General features: G+C 40.2%; 1 protein-coding gene and 1 long non-coding RNA gene across 2 annotated transcripts; one reads left to right on the top strand and one right to left on the bottom strand.

The window, feature by feature from the left end:
• Positions 1 to 2433: 2433 nt before the first annotated feature.
• Positions 2434 to 10807, bottom strand: LOC125485066 (retinoblastoma-like protein 2). The gene is made up of 3 exons (XM_048606123.1): positions 10509 to 10807; positions 3625 to 3755; positions 2434 to 2661 (listed from the first exon to the last, which is right to left on the bottom strand). Exons 1-3 carry the CDS (start codon positions 10647 to 10649, stop codon positions 2454 to 2456), a joined length of 480 nt encoding a protein of 159 aa, XP_048462080.1. The 5' UTR covers positions 10650 to 10807; the 3' UTR covers positions 2434 to 2453.
• Positions 10808 to 10936: 129 nt separating this feature from the next.
• On the top strand, positions 10937 to 21195 carry LOC125485025. Its single transcript, XR_007263803.1, has 3 exons — positions 10937 to 11252; positions 15860 to 16102; positions 20187 to 21195. It is a non-coding gene; the product is annotated as an uncharacterized LOC125485025 (long non-coding RNA).
• Positions 21196 to 21938: the final 743 nt, after the last annotated feature.

Below are 21938 nucleotides of genomic sequence, written 5' to 3'. Positions count from 1 at the left end.
TAATGTTCAGTAAACTTTTGAACTAATATCCTGCAGCCTATCATCACGTGCTGTTAGAATTTCCAAACATATTGTGGAGTTTGTTTTTGATTTCTCTTCCAAATTAGAAAAACCATTTATTTAGTTTACATCGGAATCATTTCTAACAAATATGGAACAGTTTAGGACCTGAGCACTAAGCAGGCAGGGAACCATATTACTGTGTAATTCACGTGAAATTTTAATTGACGCTTGGAAAAACCACTGCAAAGTGCTTATCTTAAACAGAGTTGAGTTTCTCAAATGTTAGTTGTAATAATGGGCAACTGTGTAACATGAATTGGCACTAATGGAAGTAGTTGAACACCTCTTCTGGAATAGAGCTATGTGGCTGTTCTCAACCAGATTACTACAATGGTACAACTCAACTCCACTCTTCATTCACATGGCTCCACAAATTGCAGGCATTGCATCAATGCATATAATGGAATTCCACTAAACTGAGCATCAGCTATCTGAGAAAGTCTATGTAAAAGATGGTGAGTCTGGGAGGGATGCTCTTCGGAGGGTCAATGTGGACACCATGGGCCAAGTGGCCTGCTTCCACACTGTTGGGATTCTCTTGACTCTATGATACAAGACCTCTCTCTTCACAAGTTTATTCTACACTGGTGACTTCTTTCTTACTGATGTCAGTGTCTTGCAATTAGTTACATCATGTTCTACACGAATCTCTTTCCAATTTAACACTGGTTAGAGTTGAGCAGAGAACAAAGCATGGAGTAAACCTTTCTACTTGCACTACTTTCAATGGGGAGGTCACAAAAGTTTGTTTTTGAACATCTATGCACTTGATTACAATAGTATCTCTTTTTTGGTTGTCAAATTTCAGAAATGTAAAACAAATGAAAGTCAATGACTGAGACATTCACTGCAAGACAGTGAATGATGTTAACATTGACTATAAACTATTTTTATTCTAACTCTGCTAGAAGCAATTCAACACTTCAAAATGAAATCACAAAAACATTATAACCTATTTTTCTCTTTTATAGATGAAGACCTGCTATGAAATTCCCATTTCATTTGCTTTGATGGTAGAGCTTACTATTGATCCAGCCTTTCTTTTTAAAAATTTCAATTCAAAATACAGGATATTCCAAAACATTTTGAAATTAAAGGTGCACAGGGGCAGTCCTTTTCTTTTGGGGGCGGGGTCACAAAGAGGGACAGGGGAAAAAGAATTAACTTGCATTAAAAAGGAGGATAAATGATAAAATGCCATGTAAATCCTTACTAGAATTCTTTGCAATTCAAAATCTGCATCTGCTGTGCTGGAATTTCTATGTGAATCTGATACAAATTTAAATCCTAATGACGAAAGTGCTGTGAAACATTGACTCTCAGTTCCAAACCATTTAGTTTCTGAGATAACCAAAACCAAGCAGGTTATAAACCACATACGAACCAAAAATGTTTGTGCTCATCTACAAAAGATATTTGGACTTTGCAAAAGAGGAGAAACATAGAATACACAGATGGATAGAACCTTGGATAGACAGGTAGAATGACAACTGCACATGCAGATAGACAGGCATGTATACTATGATAGCCAGTTATTGATAAGTGTAAGATCAGAATGAACTTAACGGACGGTAAAGTTTTGCTCGGTCAATGGATTTGCAAACAGTGCAGGCCCATAACATTGCCTCAATAGCCTTTTCTTCACCTCCCTGCCCATCAAGGCCTGTCCACACTTTAATGGTGGGATGAGCAAGGCCTACAGCTGCCTGCCCTTGCCACAGATGAAATTGTTAAGTGAACAATTAATGATCAAATAATCATCTTCTTAGCATTTGCAGAGAATGACTGACAGAGATAGAGGGAAATTTTGTGTTTTGCCCTAGAGATTCAGGATATTGCTGTGTCAAGAATAAGTGTACCTAACCCTTTAAATTAATCTTAAGCATGCAGTGTTGAGTTAAGAAAACTAAACTGGAAGAGACATGAGATAGCAGGAACTGCAGATGCTGGAGAATCTGAGATAACAAGGTGCAGAGCTGGATGAACACAGCAGGCCAAGCAGCATCAGAGGAGCAGGAAGGCTGATGTTTCGGGCCTAGACCCTTCTTACTGAAACGTCAGCCTATGGAAGGGACAGGTGCTCTTCAATACTAATTCCAAATATCAATTAGCTAAACTTTAACTACCCCTAAAATGAAATTTCAATTGTAATTTTTTATTAGCAAACAGCTGCCATATTGAGCATCCGCAGAAATTAAATATAACAATTATTAAGCAATACACTTGCAATTTGTAAAATGTACTACTTACTGAAAGAAACCTCATGCCTTACCAACTTAGTTGAAGGCAGTTTTATGCAAATTTGCATACTGCAAATTAGGACATGTTTAAATATTCCACAAATGGCAACTTACTGAGTAGACGGTACATTTCTTTGGCCATTTTAGGTCTCACCTTTGTTTCCGACCCCTGTGCTGTCGTGGTGGCTGTTCTTCTTGAGGGTCCTTAAAAAGGTCACGAAAAATAGGCTCGCACTTTTTGAAGATGACAGCAGAAACTGTGAAATTCCTCTCCAGCTTTTCTGTACGCTCCCTGAATTCTTGGGATAGATCTGCCATGTCTGCCCATTTTTGCATCTTATTGAAGAATTCTATCAAACTGTTCCAGACACAAGTCAAACTGGTTAATACTTTCCTGAACATAACGTATCAGCGTTCAAATGTGTTGGTGGTAAAATTCCTTATAGAGAGAAGATCCCAGAGCAGGATTCTCCTCTCTCAAGGGACAGTGGTCCGAAGTGGGTTGGGTGAGGCTTTTACCGATGTGGCTGACCTAGTGCTGATCTGCATAGCTTCATTTAAATTGCATAGACAGATTCCAAAAGGTACCTTCTGACAAGATAACTTTGAAATAAAACCTTTTGTGAAAAATTATCAACATGGGTTTCATTCTGGAGGTGTCAAGCCAGTTTCTGTAACCAACAGATAGGAAGGAAGAGGGACCATATTCAGATCTAATCACACTGTAATACTTTTCCCTAACCAGCTATGGATATTGCACACTTTGGTGGTAGATTTTCCTGGATGAAGTATTTTAATCACCAAAATGTGGCTTGTTTCGAGATAACAAAATTAGCTGTAGGTCATTTTTGAGCCAAATCTGTGGTGTTACTAAATCAGTACTGAATAGTTACAACGTTGTGCTGTGAATTCCTATTTTAATGTTGAATTTCAAAATATCTTAAAAGGGCAAAGAGAGTAATATTCCTCTATTACTTATTGATAGTTGTATAAAAAAAAAACTAAAGTACAGCTGTAAGAGCAGTTTTCTCCTCAAAACTGCTTTTTGTGGAATGCAGCTTTATATTCTAACCTACCTACTTTTTGTTGCTATTTCTCCTCAGCACAGATGTAACAACAGTGATGTCACTGTCACTCCAAATAACATAAACAGACAGAAGCTAAGCTGTTTCAGAGATAGTAGGAACTCAAGGAATCTACTGTGGACATATAAATCTACCATCAGTAAGAATCCAGTGGGTGAACTGCAACTGACGCATATTAATTCAGTAATTATAATTAATCAAATATTGTTTTAAACAAATCAATTGTATACTCCTACCTGAGTTCAGAAGAGCGTAGGATCTTTGTTAAGGAGACACAATTCCCTTCTACAGTGCCCCTTCCCACTGAGGGAATGGCTTTTCTACATGCTACATACAGGGCACAAGCCAACCAGTGAAGATCTTCTCCCTAAAACAAAACAAATCTCCATTCATTTATACACCAATACCAGTACAGCCAGTGTCATGGAATCATACAGCATGGAAACAGGCCCTTCAGTCCAACTCGTTCACATCAACCATGTTCTCAAACTGAACTTGCCTGCATTTGGCCTATATCCATCCACACCTTTCCTACCCATGTACTTATCCAAATGTCTTTACAACTTCAATTAAATGGCCTTAAAGTGACAGTCTCTAGTTCAGATAGTTCGTATTGTTGAGTTTGAGTTTTTAAAGCAACATATTTTATTGATACAACTTGCTGATTTGTAAAAGGAAGAAATGAGGCAGGGTGCAGAAAAGAAAGTAATTAAATATAGTTATACTTTAATTAAAACTTATAGTTATACTTTTCTTAAAAATTTATACTTTGTGGAATAGGAAACCAAAAACCTGAGAGAAAAAAAAGTGGTAGCCAGTGGGCACGAGGCAGAGGAATAGAACAGAATTAGGATTGAAGTTGGCAAAAGACAGAGATAAGACAGAGAAATCAAATGAAGAGTAAAATAGCTCCTGCACTCTCACTGACATGATGCACCACTAGTTATTTGCTTTTAAGACATTTTTGTCGCTAGTAAGGGGATGGTTTTGAAGGAAATCTAGGAGGTGCTTGAGCCAAATAAAAGATTTACTTTTCCCTTTTGATCTAATCTTTGTGTGAACTGGTCCAAGCATGGACACAAATGCCTTAGTACTTTGTATATAGTTGTATTGCAATCAGACAGCACAGAAGCAAGCATTTGTCCCATTGTGCCTGTCCATTGTGTCTCTTTCAATGGTCTATCCAATTAGTCCTACTGATGTGTTCATGCCCAGAGTCCTGCAGATTACTCCTTTTCAAAGTATATGTATTACATCACTTAGAAGAAAGGACCTTTCTTTAAACTATTCTTCGAAGAATTAGTGAGGACTACTTAATAAATTAAACTGACAGTATAATACGGTTGTCATCACACATACCACATTTTTTGGGAAAAGAATGGAGGAATTTTTTTCCCCTTGTCACACTCAAGATATCCTGGATCAAGATACCCTACGATCTGTACCCATCAATTGCAATGGAGCATAGAGGGTTGAGGGGTGACCTTATAGAAGTTTATTAAATCGTGAGGGGCATAAATAAGGTGAGCAGCAAAAGTTTTTTCACTAGTGTTAGGGAGTTCAAAACTAGAGGGCATAATTTTAAGGCAAGTGGAGAAAGATTTGAGAAGGGACCTGAGGAGCAATTTTTTCCACACAGAGGGTGGTTCACACACGGAATGAATTACCAGAGGAAGTGGTAAATGCAGGTACGGTTACAAAATTTACGCGACATTCGGACAGGTACACAGAGAGGAAAGATTTAAAGGGATATGGGGCAAACACAGGAAAATGGGACTACTTTAGTTTGGGAAATTTGATCGGCATGGACGAGTTGGACCATGGGGTCTGTTTCCATGCTGTGTGACTCTATGCTATATGGAAAGTCTCTTTAAATCACGTCACAATGAGGGCTGCATTCAATAGTTTATTTGTTCTGTCAGGAACGTAGAACCAGATACCGGTGTTTATGATGTGTAATCAGACTCACTCCTCGACATATCAAGGTCCACTGACGTTCAGGGAGATGCTGATATGTAACACTGATTTGGCGATTGAGGTACAAATGGCTGGAGCAATGAAAATAATCAATTGCTGACAATGCCTGTTTCCCACACTCCGGAATTTCCATACACAGGACTTTCATAAAATAAATGCCGCTGAGTAATATGAACTTTTATCATATTAGCTACAAAGTGCTGTCATCTGAATGTAGTTAATGCATTTAAAATTACTATCCATTGTTTTAGTGAACGTCACCTTCAATACACGTACACATAAAATTCCACAGTACGGCTATTCATATTACATATTAAAGCTCTGATAACAGTCAAACCAGAGCTCCATCCATTAGGAGTTAGCAAAAACTGCAGATGCTGGAGTGGGAGCCAATACAGGTGGAGCGGAGGAACACAGCAGGTTAGGCAACACAAGGAGTCCTGATGAAGGATCTAGGCCTGAAACAATCGATTCTCCTGCTCCCCTGATGCTGCCTGACCCCTGTGTTCCTCCAGCTCCACACTGTATTGGCTCCATCCATTATGCTTCCTGTGGGACACTGTAGTATTACAGCACTATTGCCCAACTCCTAAACTTTACAGATAAAACTGTAACTTACATAGCTTGCTGTAAGTGAAACAGTTAATTGGAAGGATGAAGAAATAGTAGTCAGAACAGGCCTCCACTTAGCCCTCTTCCAGCTGTTTTGAAAAATGACACCTATGAGCGATATTAATTTTTTGTAATTATTACAGCTAAAACATTTTCGATCAAAAATTTAAAAAAAGTTTTAAAAAACAAATAGAAACTCTCTGAAGCTAACTGAATGATGCGGAGATAACAATAAATAAATACATGTGGTCTTTTACTGAGGAACTGTATCAAATGTGACGGCAATGTTCTAAGTTCTCACTATTTATGCAGTGGTCCTAGTGTTAATTTCAAATATGTTCTTGCAAATTAGAAAATTTAGCTGCTTCCCCTGTCAAGATTAACCAAGCAAAAATAATCTGACCACTAACCTGAATGTAAAAGATAGTTTCCTTGCTGACGAGGTTTGATTACTTTTCTTTACCAAACAAGACATCAGAAACAAAAAATTGTGGAAAGGAAACTAGTTGCAGTTCACTAACTTAATACCAATACTTACTAAATACTCACAAAAGTATATTACATGAAAAAACACGCTCTTGGAGGTCCAAAACTTATTTCATACACCAATCTGTTCATAATCTTTTTGTATTTCTGCAATGGCAATTCACTACTTTAAGTAAAAACAACATATTAACTACCTCTTGCACATTATTAAACATTTCAACACCTTTGTACACATGCTCCCATTCAACTGTCCTTTACTGGAATGTATTCTCATTCTTAGGTCCAGAGAAATTCTCACCATTGATCCACATACTCTTACAAAGATTTACCTCTTACTCCCTCTCCCTCAGCACACAGTCCTTCATGTAGTTTTGGATATCTCAGAGCCCTTTAATTCTCATGCTCAGCACTCTCTTCCATTGTTTTTATCATGGCACAATTAGCTTAATGCATCATAAAATTCTTCCATTCTTGTGTACATTTTTGGTCTTTCCGAGTTGCTAAGTCTGTGCTAATCAGCTGTTCATGGGTCGTAAGTGCATTTTTCAGCAAAAGGTCAGTTCTTTGGAGGCCAATAGGATGGATCCTCCATTAACAGGCACAGTATTCTAAACAGTTACTCAGGGAAGCTGGGAGCAGAGAAACATGATCAGCTGCGAAAGAAATTTAGTACAGCAGCATATTGTGTGACACATTGATGAATTCACAAGACTGAAGAATGATGAAGCTTCCATGATTAAGCATATCATGTGTACTGATCAGGAAGTCATAGAGATGTACAGCACGGAAACAGACCCCTCTGTCCAACTCGTCCATGCTGACCAGATATTCTAAATTAATCTATTCCCATTTGACAGCATTTGGCTCATATCCCTCTAAACCTTCCTATTCATGTTCCCATCTAGATGCCTTTTAAATGTTCTAATTGTACCAGCCTCCACCACCTCCTCTGGTAGCTCATTCCATACATGCACCACCCTCTGTGTGGAAAAAGTTGCCCAGTAGGTCCCTTTTAAATCTTTTCCCTCTCACCTTAAACCAATGCCCTCTAATTTTGGATTCCCCTACACCGGGGGAGAAAAAAAGACTTTGATTATTCGCCCTTTCCATGCCCCTCATGATTTTATAGACTTCTAAAAGGTCACCAATCGGCCTCTGATGCTCCAATGAAAATACCCCCAGTCTATTCAACCTCTCCTTGTAGCTCAAACCCTCCAACCCCAGCAATAACCTTGTCGATCTTTTCTGAACCCTTTCAAGTTTCACAACATCTTTCCTATAGCAGGGAGATCAGAACTGAATGCATATTTCCCAAAAGTGCCCTAACCAATGTCCTGTCCAGCCAATGTTCAATGCACTGACCAATAAAGGCTAGCGTACCAAACTTCTCCTGCTGTCTACCTGCGACTCTGCTTTCAAGGAACTATGAACCTGTACTCCAAGATCTCTTTCTACAGCTGGTAAGCAGGAGTTTGTAAATTATGTTGGAATATTTCAGACATTTGTAAACGTAGCAAGGGCCTACATTTCAGGTTATGGGAATAAGGATGGGAGCAAAATAAAATATTTTCAATCTTTTGCAGATTGCTATCGGAAAAAATTAAAGCTCCAGCATGTGTTAATTTCAGATAGACAGGCTGACAGAGGAGAAATGGCTGTCAGATGAATCCATGAATAGTGTCAATCACTAAGGAGCAACATGTCAATAAGGAAAAGGTAGCCAAGAATATAGCCAAAAAAGTTCTGCAGAGGTAACTGTTGAGGTGGTAGAGAATCCAGTGCTGTGGCTGAAACTGAACAGGTGGCCTTGTGAACATAGGCTACAAAGAAGTATGTGTGAGAGAGGTGATGAATTGGGCTGATTGTGTCAAATACAATGGATACATCATGGTGTGCAACATATATATTGGAGTACCTTAATTAGAAAGGTTGGCATTGTTGACACATCAGAAATCAGGCAGAAAAGAGAGAAAGTGAATTGTAGGAGTGTTGAGCATGATGCTGGGAAATAACAATAATGAGGGACCTTTGACAGGAAAGGAGGCACCAACTGTTGGGAATCACTAATTTAAAAAAACATCTTATGTAGCTGTGTTTTCCATTTATTTAAACTAGGGCCTCATAAATCAGCAAGTTCAGTGTTAGTTGACAAAATTGAGCAGAGTTTCAGACTCTGGAGATGTCGATTACAAGGATCGCAGATCAATCTCTAGTATACAAACATACAAACAAAGGAACTCTTAGTTCCTTAGGCCACCCAGCCCTTTAAGCCCACTCCACCATTCAATAAGATCATAGCTGACCTCATTTTAACTTTAACTGTTTTCCTGCATACCCCCAATAATCTTTCAACCCCTTGGTAAGTAAGAATCTATCTACCTTAAAAATATTTCAAGATTCTGCATCAATTGACTTTTGAGGAAGGGAATTCCAAAGTCTCACAGTCCTCAGAGAAAAATGTTTTTCTCATCTGTCTTAAATTGGTCAACACTTTATTGTTAAACTATGATCACTAATTCTAGATTCTCCCACAAGAGGAAACATCCTTTTCACATCCACCTGGTCAAGTCCCCTCAGGATCTTATATGTTTCAATTAAGTCACCTCTGACCTTTCTAAACTCCAGAGGATGCAAGTTTAGCTTGTCTAAGCCTTCCTCAAAAGACAATCCACTCACTCCAGGTGTGGGTCGAGTCAAACCTTCTCTGAACTACTTCCAACACATTAGAATCCTTCTACAAGCACCGTGACCAGTACTGTACACAGTACTCGAAATGTGGTCTCACCAATGCCCTGTATAACTGAAGCATAGCCTCTCCACTCTTGCACTCAATTGATCTTTGCAACAAAACATAACAGCAACTTTTCAACATTTAAAGCACATAAAGGTTACAAAAAATATTGAGAGAAACACGGAGTCTTTAATGTCAGTGTAAAGAGTGCATTTTATATGAGTAATTACAATAGACAACCTAAAAGATATAAATCAAAAACATTGTCAAAACGCAATAATGCAAGCACTGAGAATCAGAATCATAATCAGAAGGCTGCTAATTGACCTTCCAATACCATAGTTTCTGCATATTATTTAGAGTGATAGATTAGGACAAGACTGATTTGGATTTGTACATCATTTGACCATTGGGTGAGGTAACACAGAGGTCCTGTCTGGATTTCTACCTAGGCTGCAAAAACAAAAATTTAATTACTGTTTGTGAAATCTGACGACGCAACAAACAACAGTGAATACGTTTAAACAGAAACTGATTGGCTGTAAAGTGATTTGACTATCCCAAAAACATGAAGGGCACGATTTAAAAAAGTTATTTATTTCAAACTAAAATAAGAGTAAGACACAGGGTCATAGTTAAACTGGCAGGACACGAATTTATGCTTGGTACCGCAAAATAATTTGTTAGAGGTTAACACTCAGGGCACCCCTAATTGGGATACTGTGTGCATAAACACTGGAATTGATGGAGAAACTGTTGAATGTTTTGCTTGTCTGATTGGCCCTTCTTATCTCTACATATGTCAAATTCACAGCATAAACAGGCGAGACGCTCTTCCGGTGCTTCCTCTTCCAACACAAGGCTTAGTTGTTTACGTGGACGGTTTGAAACTTTGCTTTTGGCAAGGTGGGCCGGGCAAGGCATTGCTGAACGAGAATGTGCAAGTTTCTCGAATTGGAGCGAGGACTTTAAACTACTTTAAATGGCAGCGCCGAAGGGCAGGCCTGCCCCTGTTCTGCAAGGTTTAGCATCAGCAACAAACCCGCTCAGCCCCTCGTGAAAATTAAAAACAAAACAGGCAAAACATTAACTTTCAAACGAATTGAGTGCAATAGCCTGATGTATGTATTCCTTGTATGCTGAATTCCAATGTTGCAAACTAATATACACGCAATGAATTACCTCTGACCCTCCCCCTCCCCCTCAGCTGTCAGTGGGTACTTATTTACTCGCAGATGTCACCTCGGGTACACGCCCCCTTATAGTCAGGCAGCTTTCACTGTGTGTCTCTCACCCTCTGTCCCACACACTCACCTCCAGGGTGTATTTCCTGCTGATGCTCTCGTAACTTGCCCAAGCCTCACATTTTGCACCCTCGTCCATGTTCAATTTCTGACAAAGTTCCTCAAACCTCTGCCTGGTCCGGCAGCCGCCCTGCTCTTCCTCGCTGGCCATGGCCGGTCGGGTTGTGGTTTAGTGGAAATGCTGCTGCTGCAGGAGTAGTAGTTGCAGAAATACCGCTATCGCTGTCGCTGTGCCCGGGAGGGCTCAAGCAGCGGTCGCGGGCCGCACTGTAGCCATTTAAAAGCCGCTTGATTGACAGCCCAACACGTCCCGCCCTTGCCACCGTCTGATTGGTCCGTCCGGCTGCCCGTCGGAACGTTCGATTGTTGCCTCCTGAACGTTAAGTGGCTGCGCGGCCACGTCAATCACAGCGCTTCCTGGGCCAGGCTCTGCCCACCCCTTGCCAAGTACCTGGCAGAGCACAGTGCAGGCTTTGTGAGAGCCGGGGGGGGTGCAGCAAGGCTGCTCTTAGAGGGTACCAGCTGCCAGCCTATTACTGGGAAAGAAATAGCAGGGGGGGGCACGACCTCCACATGTCAGAGAGCATGCAGAGAAGATTTAATAGAAAGATTTGGAGGGGGTGGGGGTTAGGTATTTTAACCATTACGTTTGGTTACAAAAAAAAAATCGGGGCTACTTTCTGCTTCCTGCTTCATCCCAAAGGTGTTTGAGGACTTTCTGATGGTAATATCGAGTGCAGCATGTTCGGACGAGGTAGGTAAAGTAAGCAAAAACAAAGGTGCTGGAAAAGCTCAGCAGGTCTGGCAGCTTCTATGAAGGAGAAAACAGAGTTAACGTTTCGGGTCTGGTGACCCTTCCTCAGAACTTTTTTTTAAGTAAAGTAAAATTGTGTTCATTAGCTGATTGCACAAAAGGCCGAGGGTCACAGTTTTGAGCAACAGATGCAGAGGTGATGGGAGGAAGAACATTAACGTGGACCAAGGACCTGAAACTTCACTAAAGTAGCGGAAGGGGAAATGCCCAATACCTACACTGGGAAAGTAGATAAGAACGTGAGCACAGAACTCGTAAAATTATGGGGTTTTAGCAGGAGGAATGGGTCTGATTGAATAAAAACCAAAAGAACTGTAGCTGCTGTAAATCTGGAACAAAAAAGTTGCTACAAAAGCTCAGCAGGTCTGGCAGCATCTGTGAAGGAAAGTAAAATCAGAGCGAACGTTTCGGGTCCATTGAGAACGACTGGATGGCTGTACAGTAGTGCTTCCCACACCTGTAGCAAAACCAGAAATTGCTGGGAAAACTCGGCTCTGGTAGCATCTGTGGAGCAAAAACAGAGTTAATGTCTTGGATGGTGAACCTTCTTCAGAATATTCAGATAGTGCCAGACCTGCTGAGTTTTCTGAGCAATTTCAGTGTTAGTTTCTGAATTCCACCATCTGCAGTTTTTTTTTCTTCCCAAACCTTTGCCTTACTGGACCCTATTTCGAGACCTGACAATTGCTGCAGTTTCTCAGTGAGGCCTATGAGAATGGGGGTTCAGCTGTTTTAACTCTGTCATTGTTCCATAGCAGCCTCTGTTGCCTAAGAGTTCCTTACACTCCTCAGGGTCTTGACCTCACCAATGTTCTACAGAGAGCAGGCATAGATTTTATGGTCTCATTGTCCTTGCCACATTGACTCAATTAGTTTTTCAGCAAAGATAGAAAAACAAATTTCTCCACAGATGCTGCCTGACCTGATATCTGCCAGCATTTTTAAATTTTATTTCAGGTTTCCAATATCTGTATCATTTTGCTTTTGCTCCATTAATTTGAGGCTACAACCCCTACTTTGACCTTTCCTCACAGTGGGACTGCAACTCAACTACTCTACAGTGTCATACTGTATATATAGTAGATATTGCTATAATTTGAAAAAGACTCTTGCCCAGCTGAGATTGCAAACCTCAAGAAAGTTATAGTCATAATATTGTAGAAATGTATAACACAGGAACAGACCCTTCCATCCAACTTGTCCATGCCAACCAGGTATCCTAAAAAAATCTAGGCCTATTTGCCAGTATTTGGTCTATATCACACTAAACCCTTCTTATTCATATACCCATCCAGCGGCCTTGTAAAATGTTGTAATTGTACTAGCCTCCACCACTTCCCCTGACAGCTCATTCCATACACGCACCACCCTCCAAGTGAAAAAGTTGCCCCTTCGGTCCTATTTAAATCCTTCCCCTCTCATGTTAAACCTATGCCCTCCAGTTTTGGACTCCCCCACCACAGGGAAAAGAGCTGGTCATTTAACCCTATCCATGCCCCTCATGATTTTATAAACCTCTATAAAGTCACTGCTCAGCCTCTGACAGTTCCAACAGCCAAACACATGTTTCTGCTGATAGGTACTTAACACCCAATCCATCCATCCCATTCACATATCCAAGAATTTGCAGCCTGAAATTGTGCCAGACTGGAAATACATCACATGCTTGTGTAGCTATAACAAATATTCCTGTAATTCACATACTGTAAAGGAATACTTCCAGGAATGCTCACAGGTTGTTGTATCTATTACTAAGTGCTGTAATTGTGCATTGTTCCAATTCTTCCAAATTTTACCTTTCATAAACATTTGCAACACTTGATCCCTCACGTCCTAACCCACAGCAAGCTGAGTTCATCCATCACTCAAGGAACAATGAAGTATAATGGTTCCCAGATTAGAAACATTTCAAATTTAAAATTCTCATTCTCATTTTCAAGTTTCTGAATGGTCTCAACCCTCCTTATTGCTGTCATCTCTTTTAGTCCCATAGCCCTCTTAAGATATCTGCACTCAAACATCCCGACTTCAGTCATTTCCATCGTTGTCATTCCATCTTCTGTCACTAAGATCCCAAGCTCAGAAATTCATCTCTAAACTTTTCTGAATCTTTAACTCTCTATTTCTCTTTTAAGACATTCCTCAAAACTTGGCTGTGTCATCAAGAGACTCCACCCAAATATCTCATGTGGCTCTGTCAAGTTTTATTTATTTATATTTTGGTAAAGCACCTTGCAACATTGTCCTAGATCAAAGGCACTTTAAAAATCCTATAAGACCATTAGATGTAGGAGAAGTAGGTCATTCAGCCCATTGCATCTGCTCCACCTTCAATGAGATCATAGCCAACCTGATTATCCTCAACTCCATTTCCTACCTTATCCCTATAAACCTTGAATCCCTTACTGATTAAAAATTTGTCTATCATGGCCTTGAATACACTTAATGACTCAACCTCAACAGTCTTCTTCAGTGAAGAATTTCTGCAACCAGAACAGAAGTTGCTGGAAAAGCTCAGCAGGTCTGGCAACATCTGTGAAGAGAAATAAGAATTAATGTTTCAGGTCTGGTGACCCTACTTCAGAATTTCTGCATATTGACTACCCTGACCTTATATGTTTCAATAAGGTTTGTACTCATTTGTCTAACCTCCAATAAATAAACACCCATTCTACTCAACCCCCCTAAGAAGCTTCCTTCATAACTAATATTAAACTAACAAACCTTCCCTGGACTGTCACCAATGCCAAATATCTTTTCTTAGAGAAGAGAACCAAACCTGTGCACAGTATTTCAGGTTTAGATTGACAAGTGCCTTGTAAAAATTTTAGCAACCATTTTACACTCCATTCCCTTTGGAATAGAGGCTAGCATTCCATTTGCCTTCCGTATTACTCATTGAACTTGGATGCTAACTTTCTGTGATGCATACATCAAGACTCCTGAATCCCTCTGTGCTGCAGCTTTCTGCAATCTTTTCCCATTAAGTAACATTTTGCATTTCTATTCTTCCTATCAATGCAAAACCTCACAAATTTCCCACATTATATTGTATTTACCAATTCTTTTGCCCACTTGCTTAACCTGTCTATATCCTCCTGCGGACTGTTGGTGTCATCCTCATCACTCGTGTTCCCTTTTCTTGTGTCATCTGCAAACGTGGTGATAGTACATTCACTTTCTTCATCCAAGTCATTAAAGGTTTGTAAATAATTATGGCCCTAACACTGATCCCTGTCTTTTTCCAACAGTTACACATTACCATCCTGAAAAAGACTTTTGTCCAAAATCTCCATTTACAATTAGTTACCCAAACCTCCGTCCATGCTAATATAGTACCACCAATATCATGGCCTCTTATTAAATAGCCTAGTATGCGGTAACTTTTCAAAAAGTATTTTGGAAATCCAAAAAGTATTTTATTCTCTGATTTTCCCATATCTATTCTGCTTGTTCCCTCTTTAAAAAATTCTAATGAATTTGACAGGGATGATTTCCCTTTCATGAAGCCATATTGACTTTGCTTGATTATATTATGTATTTCCAAATGCTCTGCTATTACTTACTTTATAATAGATTCTAACATTTTCCCAATGACAGATGTTAAACTAACTGGTATATAGTTAGCTGTTTTTTTGTCTCCCTGGCCCATTTCGAATAAGGGTGTGACCTTTCCAATCCACTGATACTTTTCCCAAATCTGAAGCTACAAGTCATTGTTAACCATTCCATCTGTAACTTGGTTCTGGCAGAATCACAGCTTCCTTCCAGGGTTTGACACATTTTGACACATTTGGTAAATCCAAATTAGACAATATGCTGAGATATATTCTTTTACTTGGGCAGGAACCCAGATATTTCCATCAGCTTTGTATCTCCTAGCTGAAAGCATGACTACTTGCCCTTCCCCTAAAGTTGAAGAGTCAGGTAAATATTTACCAGATGTTTATTTTGGCCCATTACAAGAATGTACTGCTGACCCCAAGGTGTTTTCTGGATCAACTGAATTGTGACACAATTGGTGGAGCTAATAACAGCTCAAGATGGTATAGCTGCTTCCCCAACAACCAACCAACCAGATGGACAGGTATCATCTTGAAATATTGTTGTCATATGAAGCTATTTTAAAACAAGAGCATTGTGCAAGTTGACAGAGTGGCAGGTATATCTCGGTACACCTGAAGGTCACAGACCAGCTGAATAATCATGAACTGGACCCATTTCCTTTCCATATATGATACTGCCTCCAAGAGAGGGATTCTTCTTGTAATGTCACTTATCAATAGCACACTGTTCTCTGGGGAAACCAGTCACACTGTAGAAAACTACATTGTAACAAGGGCCATTGACATCTAGATGTATTCCGCTGCGTTTGCAACACTGTGTTTAGCTTTGTGCTGTAGACCGAGACACATTGCAAATGCCTGCACTTACAACCTCAAACGATCCAGATGCATAGCAGCCTAAGACTGTAGGGATCTTCAGAAAAGGACACACAATGCAAATACTTCCTGTGCAGTCACAAGAATGTTGTCTCTTTAATTCAGCTGCTCCTATTTCTACATGGTGATCAACTATTGGAATTCAGTGGGAAATGGATAATTGAACATTTCAACATTTGAGGGTTTAAGAAGTTTCGGAGAAATGATCGATACTTCCCAAATGATAATGCTAACATTATATCACGTGGATATTGGAGGCTGACTCACTAATAATGGAAGGAAGAATTAATGTCAACAATTAGACATCACCTCGAACTGCATCCAGTTAATGGTGCTGGACTTATTCAGGTAATTAATGTGCTACCCAAAATAATCCAAGAAGGAAGCCATTGCACATGACACCATCATAATGTTAACATCTTGTTTATATCCATCCCCGTCACTTCCAGTGGATGGCTACTTCTCTGAGGTTATACAATAGCGAGCAGAAACTGCTGTAATGCACTCAGGAATTCTGCTGTCTTGCTACACAATCTGCACTAAAATGTGTCTCACCACAAGCAAACCATATTTTCAATCTATTGGCCTTAGCCCAGTTGCTAGCACTCTGGATTTTAAGTCAGAAGCTTGTGGAACAAAGTCTTGTTCTAAGCGTTGGGCACAAAAATCAAGTCTGACATTTTGGTGCAGTACTGAAAGATTTTGCACTCGAGAGTCAGCCTTGAAAAATCCTTCAGTATGTTTTGAAGCGGAGTACAGGAAATATCACAAAACAGATTATTTAATCGTTATAAAATTGTGGTTGTTAGAGTTTATGGTGCATAAATTGGCTTCTGTGTTTCATTCATTATACCTGCATTTAATTGGGAATAAAGCACTTTACAAAGTCCTGTGGCCATGAAATATGCTGTAGAAATGCATGACTTTCAAAATTAGAAATGATAGTAAAGTTGCCATAGTCCTATCATTAGAGACAACTGGTGGTGATTTAACCTGAGGTCACCATGCCTCAGGTGAGGGGAGAAGTTGAGAAGGACAGTCTTTCATGGTAACCTCAGCTGGGGCAGAAATTGAACACGCACTGTTTAAGTCACTCTGCATAGCAAACCAGCCATGACATCCTTCTGAATGTATCATGTAGATCCAGTTTTCCTAAAATGATGTTGAATGACCTGCACTTTCTTAAACTGGCATGAAACCATGAAAAATGATAAGATGATGCCACAATAGCTACCTTGAAGTAAAACATCTTCAAAAGTTTATACATCCACTCCTTGCTTTTAAGATGTATTATTTAATTCTTAATCACAGTAAATTGTCTGTCTGTACTTCTAACTTGTATATGGTCTTCTGCAGTCATTCACAATCTTTCTACTTTTGTTTCATCACCAATTTCAACTTATAATCAGCCGTATATATGAGAAAGAAAATAGAGAAATAATCCCTCTGGTACACCACTTCTAGCCTTGAAAACTACAGCATGGATTTTTGTGGTCAGCAGGAAAGTGACAACATTTGTTGCTGACTTTGATGAATTACCCACTAAGATAGTCATAGAAGTCTGTAGCACAGAAAAAGGCCCTTCAGCCCATCGCTTCTGCACCAGTCAGATCTAACTATCCAATGTGAATTTCAATTTCCCTGACATTAAACTTTATTCTGATATCAGCTATGGTGGTGGTAGGGAAGGGATGATGCCTTTTGTACGGCAATGGTGATGTCACCAACCAACCTAAACAGCGAATCAAATTGAAAAATTCTCACAGACAGCAAACCCACTAATTATCCTTCATTTTTAATAATCTAAAAGAGGTCAAAATAAAAATTGAGACATACACATGGAGTTAGAATAAAAGCTGAAATGTTGGATGTTAAAAACAATTTAATTAATAAATAATAATGACCATGGTCTTTAGTTCAAAGGGATTTGAGTACCGAAATAAAAATCTTGTTACATTGTACAGAACCATATCTGGAATACAGCAGAGTTTGGTCTCTGTATTTAAGGACTGCTTGCATTAGAGGGGTCAGTGAATGTTCACCAAATTAATCCCTGGGATAAGAGGATGTTCCTATGTTGAGAGGCTAAGTGAATTGTGCCTGTATTCTCTAGATTTTAGAAGACAGTCGATCTAATTGAAACATACAAGAGTCTAGGGGCTCAGTAGAAGATAACAGAGAGATTATTTATTTCCTGCAAAATAATGTTTGACATGTCGCTGGATAGGCTTCATTTATTGCCATCCCTAACTGCCCTTGAGAAGGTAGTGGCACACATTCTTGAACTGCAGCAGTCCCTAGAACAGAGAATGGTACAATCCAGGAAACAGGCCCTTTGGCACAACACTACCCCCACCCACCCACCATATCTCCACTTACCACGATGCCAATCTAAACTAATCCAATCTGCCTGTATATGGTCTGTGTTCTTCTATTCCCTGACTGTTCATGTGTTTTTCTACATGCCTCTGTGTAAAATACTTGTCTCGTACATCTCCTTTAAACGCCCCCACCCCCCCCGACCTTTAACCTATGTCCCCGAGTATTTAACATTTCTACACTGGGAAAAAGACTCAGACTATCCACCTTATGTACACCTCTCATCATCTTATATACTTCCATCAGGTCGCTCCTCAGCCTCTGACGCTCCAGCTAAAGCAATCCAAGTTTGTCCAACCTCTCCTTATAGCTAATATATTCCAATCTTGGCAATATCTTCGTAAACCTCTTTTGCACCCTCTCCAAAACCTCCAAATCCTTCTTATATAGTGGTGAGTGCAACTGCACACAATACTCCAAATGTGTGTCTAACTAAAGTTTTATACAGCTGCAATGTGACTTGCCAACGTTTATACTCAAAGCCCCAACTAATGAAGGCGAGCATGTCGTATGCCTTGTTTACCACCCTATCCACTTGTGTTGCCATTTTCAGGGAGCTTAGAGACTTGTACCCCAAGATCTCTCTGTATATAAATGCTCCTAAGAGTCCTGCCATTTATTGTGTACTGTATTTTTGCATTTGACTGTCTAAACTGCATCACCTCATACTTGTCTGGATTAAATTCAGCCTACCATTTCTCTGCCCAACTTTCCAACTGATCAACAGGTAGTTCTACTAATACGCAATATCAGCATTCTTGTGTGACGTCGCGCTATAGAAAATTATCAGAGAAAATTGTGTTATAGGGAAATTGCTAAGAAAATCACTATACCTGTACAGCAGAAAGTTCGCGTTATCCAAATGGCATCCACAATTCATAAATCGTGTTACAGCCAATTCACGTTAATGAAACACACGATTTAGCAGAACTACTCGTATATCAGAGATAGTAGGAACTGCAGATGCTGGAGAATCCGAGGCAACAAGGTGCAGGGCTGGATGAACACAGCAGGCCAAGCAGCATCATAGGAGCAGAGAGGCTGATGTTTCGGGCCTAGACCCACTCGTATATCCTGTTGTATCCTTTGCAACCCTCCTGACTATCCACAACCCCACTTTCACGTTGTTTGCAAACTTACTAATCAGACAACCTACATTTTCGTCCAAATGATTTGCATATATTACAAACAAACATGAATTGTAGGCACACTCATAGTGCAGTTAGGAAGAAAGTTCCAGGATTTTGACCAGCAACAATAAGTGAACAGCAATATAGATCCAAGTCAGAATTGTTTGTGGCTTGGAGGAGAATTTTCAGGTCATAGTGTTCCTATGCATCTCAGTCCTTGTCCTTCTGGGCGGTTGAGGAAGTTGGTTTAGAAAGTGCTGTTAGAGGAACCTTTGAGTTAGTGCAGTGCATTTTGTAATTGGTACACATTGCTGTTACTGTGCGTGCAGGAGTGAATATTTCAAGGAGTGGATGAAATGGCAATGAAGTGGGTTGCTAATGCCTGGATAATGTAGAGTTTCTTGAGGGCTGCTGGAGCTGGACTCATCCAGGCAAATGTACAGTACTGAAACAGAAAGTGCTGGCGTAACTCAACAGGTTTGGCAGCACCTGGAGAGAGAAAAGCAGAGTTAACGTTTTGAGTCCTGTGACTCTTCGTCAGAACTGAAAATAGCTGGGGAATGGTGGTATTTATGCTGATGACGAGGGTGGGGAGAGAATAGAAAACAGGGAGATTGTGCACAGGAGAGAAAAGAAAGAGGCAAACATGGACAGCAACGGTTCAAGGCTGCAGACCACCACCTTATCAAGGGCAGCTAGGGACAAGCAATAAATGCTGGCCTGCCAGCGATGCCCACGTTTCACAACGGAATTAAAAAAAACGATTGTGAGGATAAGCCAGGAGAGAGATAATTGCTAAGAGGGCATTAACAACAAGTGTAAATGGTTGAGAATGGGTCAACTGTACTGGGAGCAACTCATACAATACAATTCTGAAGAGGGGTCACTGGACCAAAAATGTTAACTCTGATTTCTCTCCACAGGTGCTGCCAGACCTGCTGAATTTTCCCAGCAATTCCTGTTTTTGTTTCTGATTTTCAATATCTGCAGTTCTTTCCTTTGTGTTTTTCACACATAACAGGATCTAGGGCTTTGCAGGAAGGTAACAAACAAGGAAAAGGATGTTCACATTCTGAAATTAATAAAATCAATGCTGAATCCTGAAGCCTGTATGGTTTGCTGACAACACCATTGTAGTGGGACGGATTTCTAACAACGATGAGTCAAAATACAGAAGGGAGATAGAGGGCTTGGTGACATGGTGTAACGAAAATCATCTCTCTCTCAATGTCAGCAAAACTGAAGAATAGATCATTAACTTTGGAAAGAAAGGAGGCGAACACACCCCCATCTACATCAACAGAACTGAGTTTGAGAGGGTGAAGAGCATCAAGTTCCTCAAAGTGACAATAACCTACGTCCTGTCATGGACTTCCCATGTAGATGCGACAGTCAAGGAGGCACAATAACACCACTTCTTCCTCAGGCAGTTCAGGAAATTTGGCATGTCCATAAGGTCCCTCACCAACTTCTACAGATGCATTATTGAAAGCATACTGTCTAGCTGTACAATGGCCTGGTATAGCAACTGCTCTGCTCAGGACCAAGAAACTGCAGAAGGTTGTGTGCACAGCCTGGACCATCACAGAAGCCAACCTTCCATCCATGAACTCTATTTACATGGCTCACTGCCACAGAAAGTTGGCCAACATCAAAGACCCATCGCACCCTGGTAATGATCTCCTACAACCTCTTCCATCAGGCAGAAGATCCAGAAGCCAAAACACACACACAAGCAGGTTCAGGAACAGCTTTTTCATGGCTGTTATCAGATTGCTAAATGGACTCTAACCTCAAATAATGTAACCTGCAAGCTTCTAAGGCTTTTTGATCTGCATAGCCTTTGCTTGCTGCGATCTGCCTGCATCACTCGTAAACAAAAAACTTTTCACTGTATTTCGGTATATGTGACAATAAAATCAATCACAATTACCTAGGCAGATGAAGTGTTGTTCCTCCAGCTTGCGTTAAGCCTCACTGGAGCACTGAAGCACACCTGAGATAGAAATACTGGCATAGGCAAACAGTGGAGTTTTGAAGTGGCAGGCAATAGGAAGCCGAGTCATTTTGATAGTCTGCAAAACGGTCATCTAGTCTGCATTTCATCTCCCCATTGTAGAGACCATACTGTGAGCAGTGAACACAGTAGACTAGATTGAGAGAAGTGCGACCTTAAAATAGTTTATAAAATCATGAGGGGCATGGATAGGGCAAATAGTCAAGTTTTTTTTTCTCCCCAGGGTAGGGGAGTTCAAAACTAGTGGGCATAGGTTTAAGGGGAAAGATTTAAAAGGGACCAAAGGGGCAACATTCTCCTGCAGAGGGTGGCGTGCGTATGGAATGAACTTCCAGAGGGAGGTAACAGATGCTGGTACAATGACAACATTTAAAAGGCATTTAAAAGGAAGGGTTTACAGGGATATGGGCCAAATGCTGGCAAATGGGACTAGTTTAATTTAGAATGTGGTTGGCAGGGATGAGTTGGACTTAAAGGACTATTTCCGAGCTGACTCTACGTGCAGGTAAATCGCTGATTCACCAGGAAGTTCTGCCAGGGGGCTTGGATAGAGAAGAGAGAGGAAGGGTTGTGAACACTTTAAATTCTTGATCCCAGAGACTATACTATTGAATACTTTTAAAGCTGCGATAGTAAGATTTTTGGTCTCTTGGGGCAT

Source organism: Rhincodon typus, chromosome 15 (assembly GCF_021869965.1).
Source record: "Rhincodon typus isolate 14 chromosome 15, sRhiTyp1.1, whole genome shotgun sequence".
In the NCBI taxonomy this organism is placed as follows: domain Eukaryota; kingdom Metazoa; phylum Chordata; class Chondrichthyes; order Orectolobiformes; family Rhincodontidae; genus Rhincodon; species Rhincodon typus.
The sequence above is the reverse complement of the archived record's forward strand: the minus strand, read 5'-3'. Positions and strand labels throughout refer to the sequence as shown.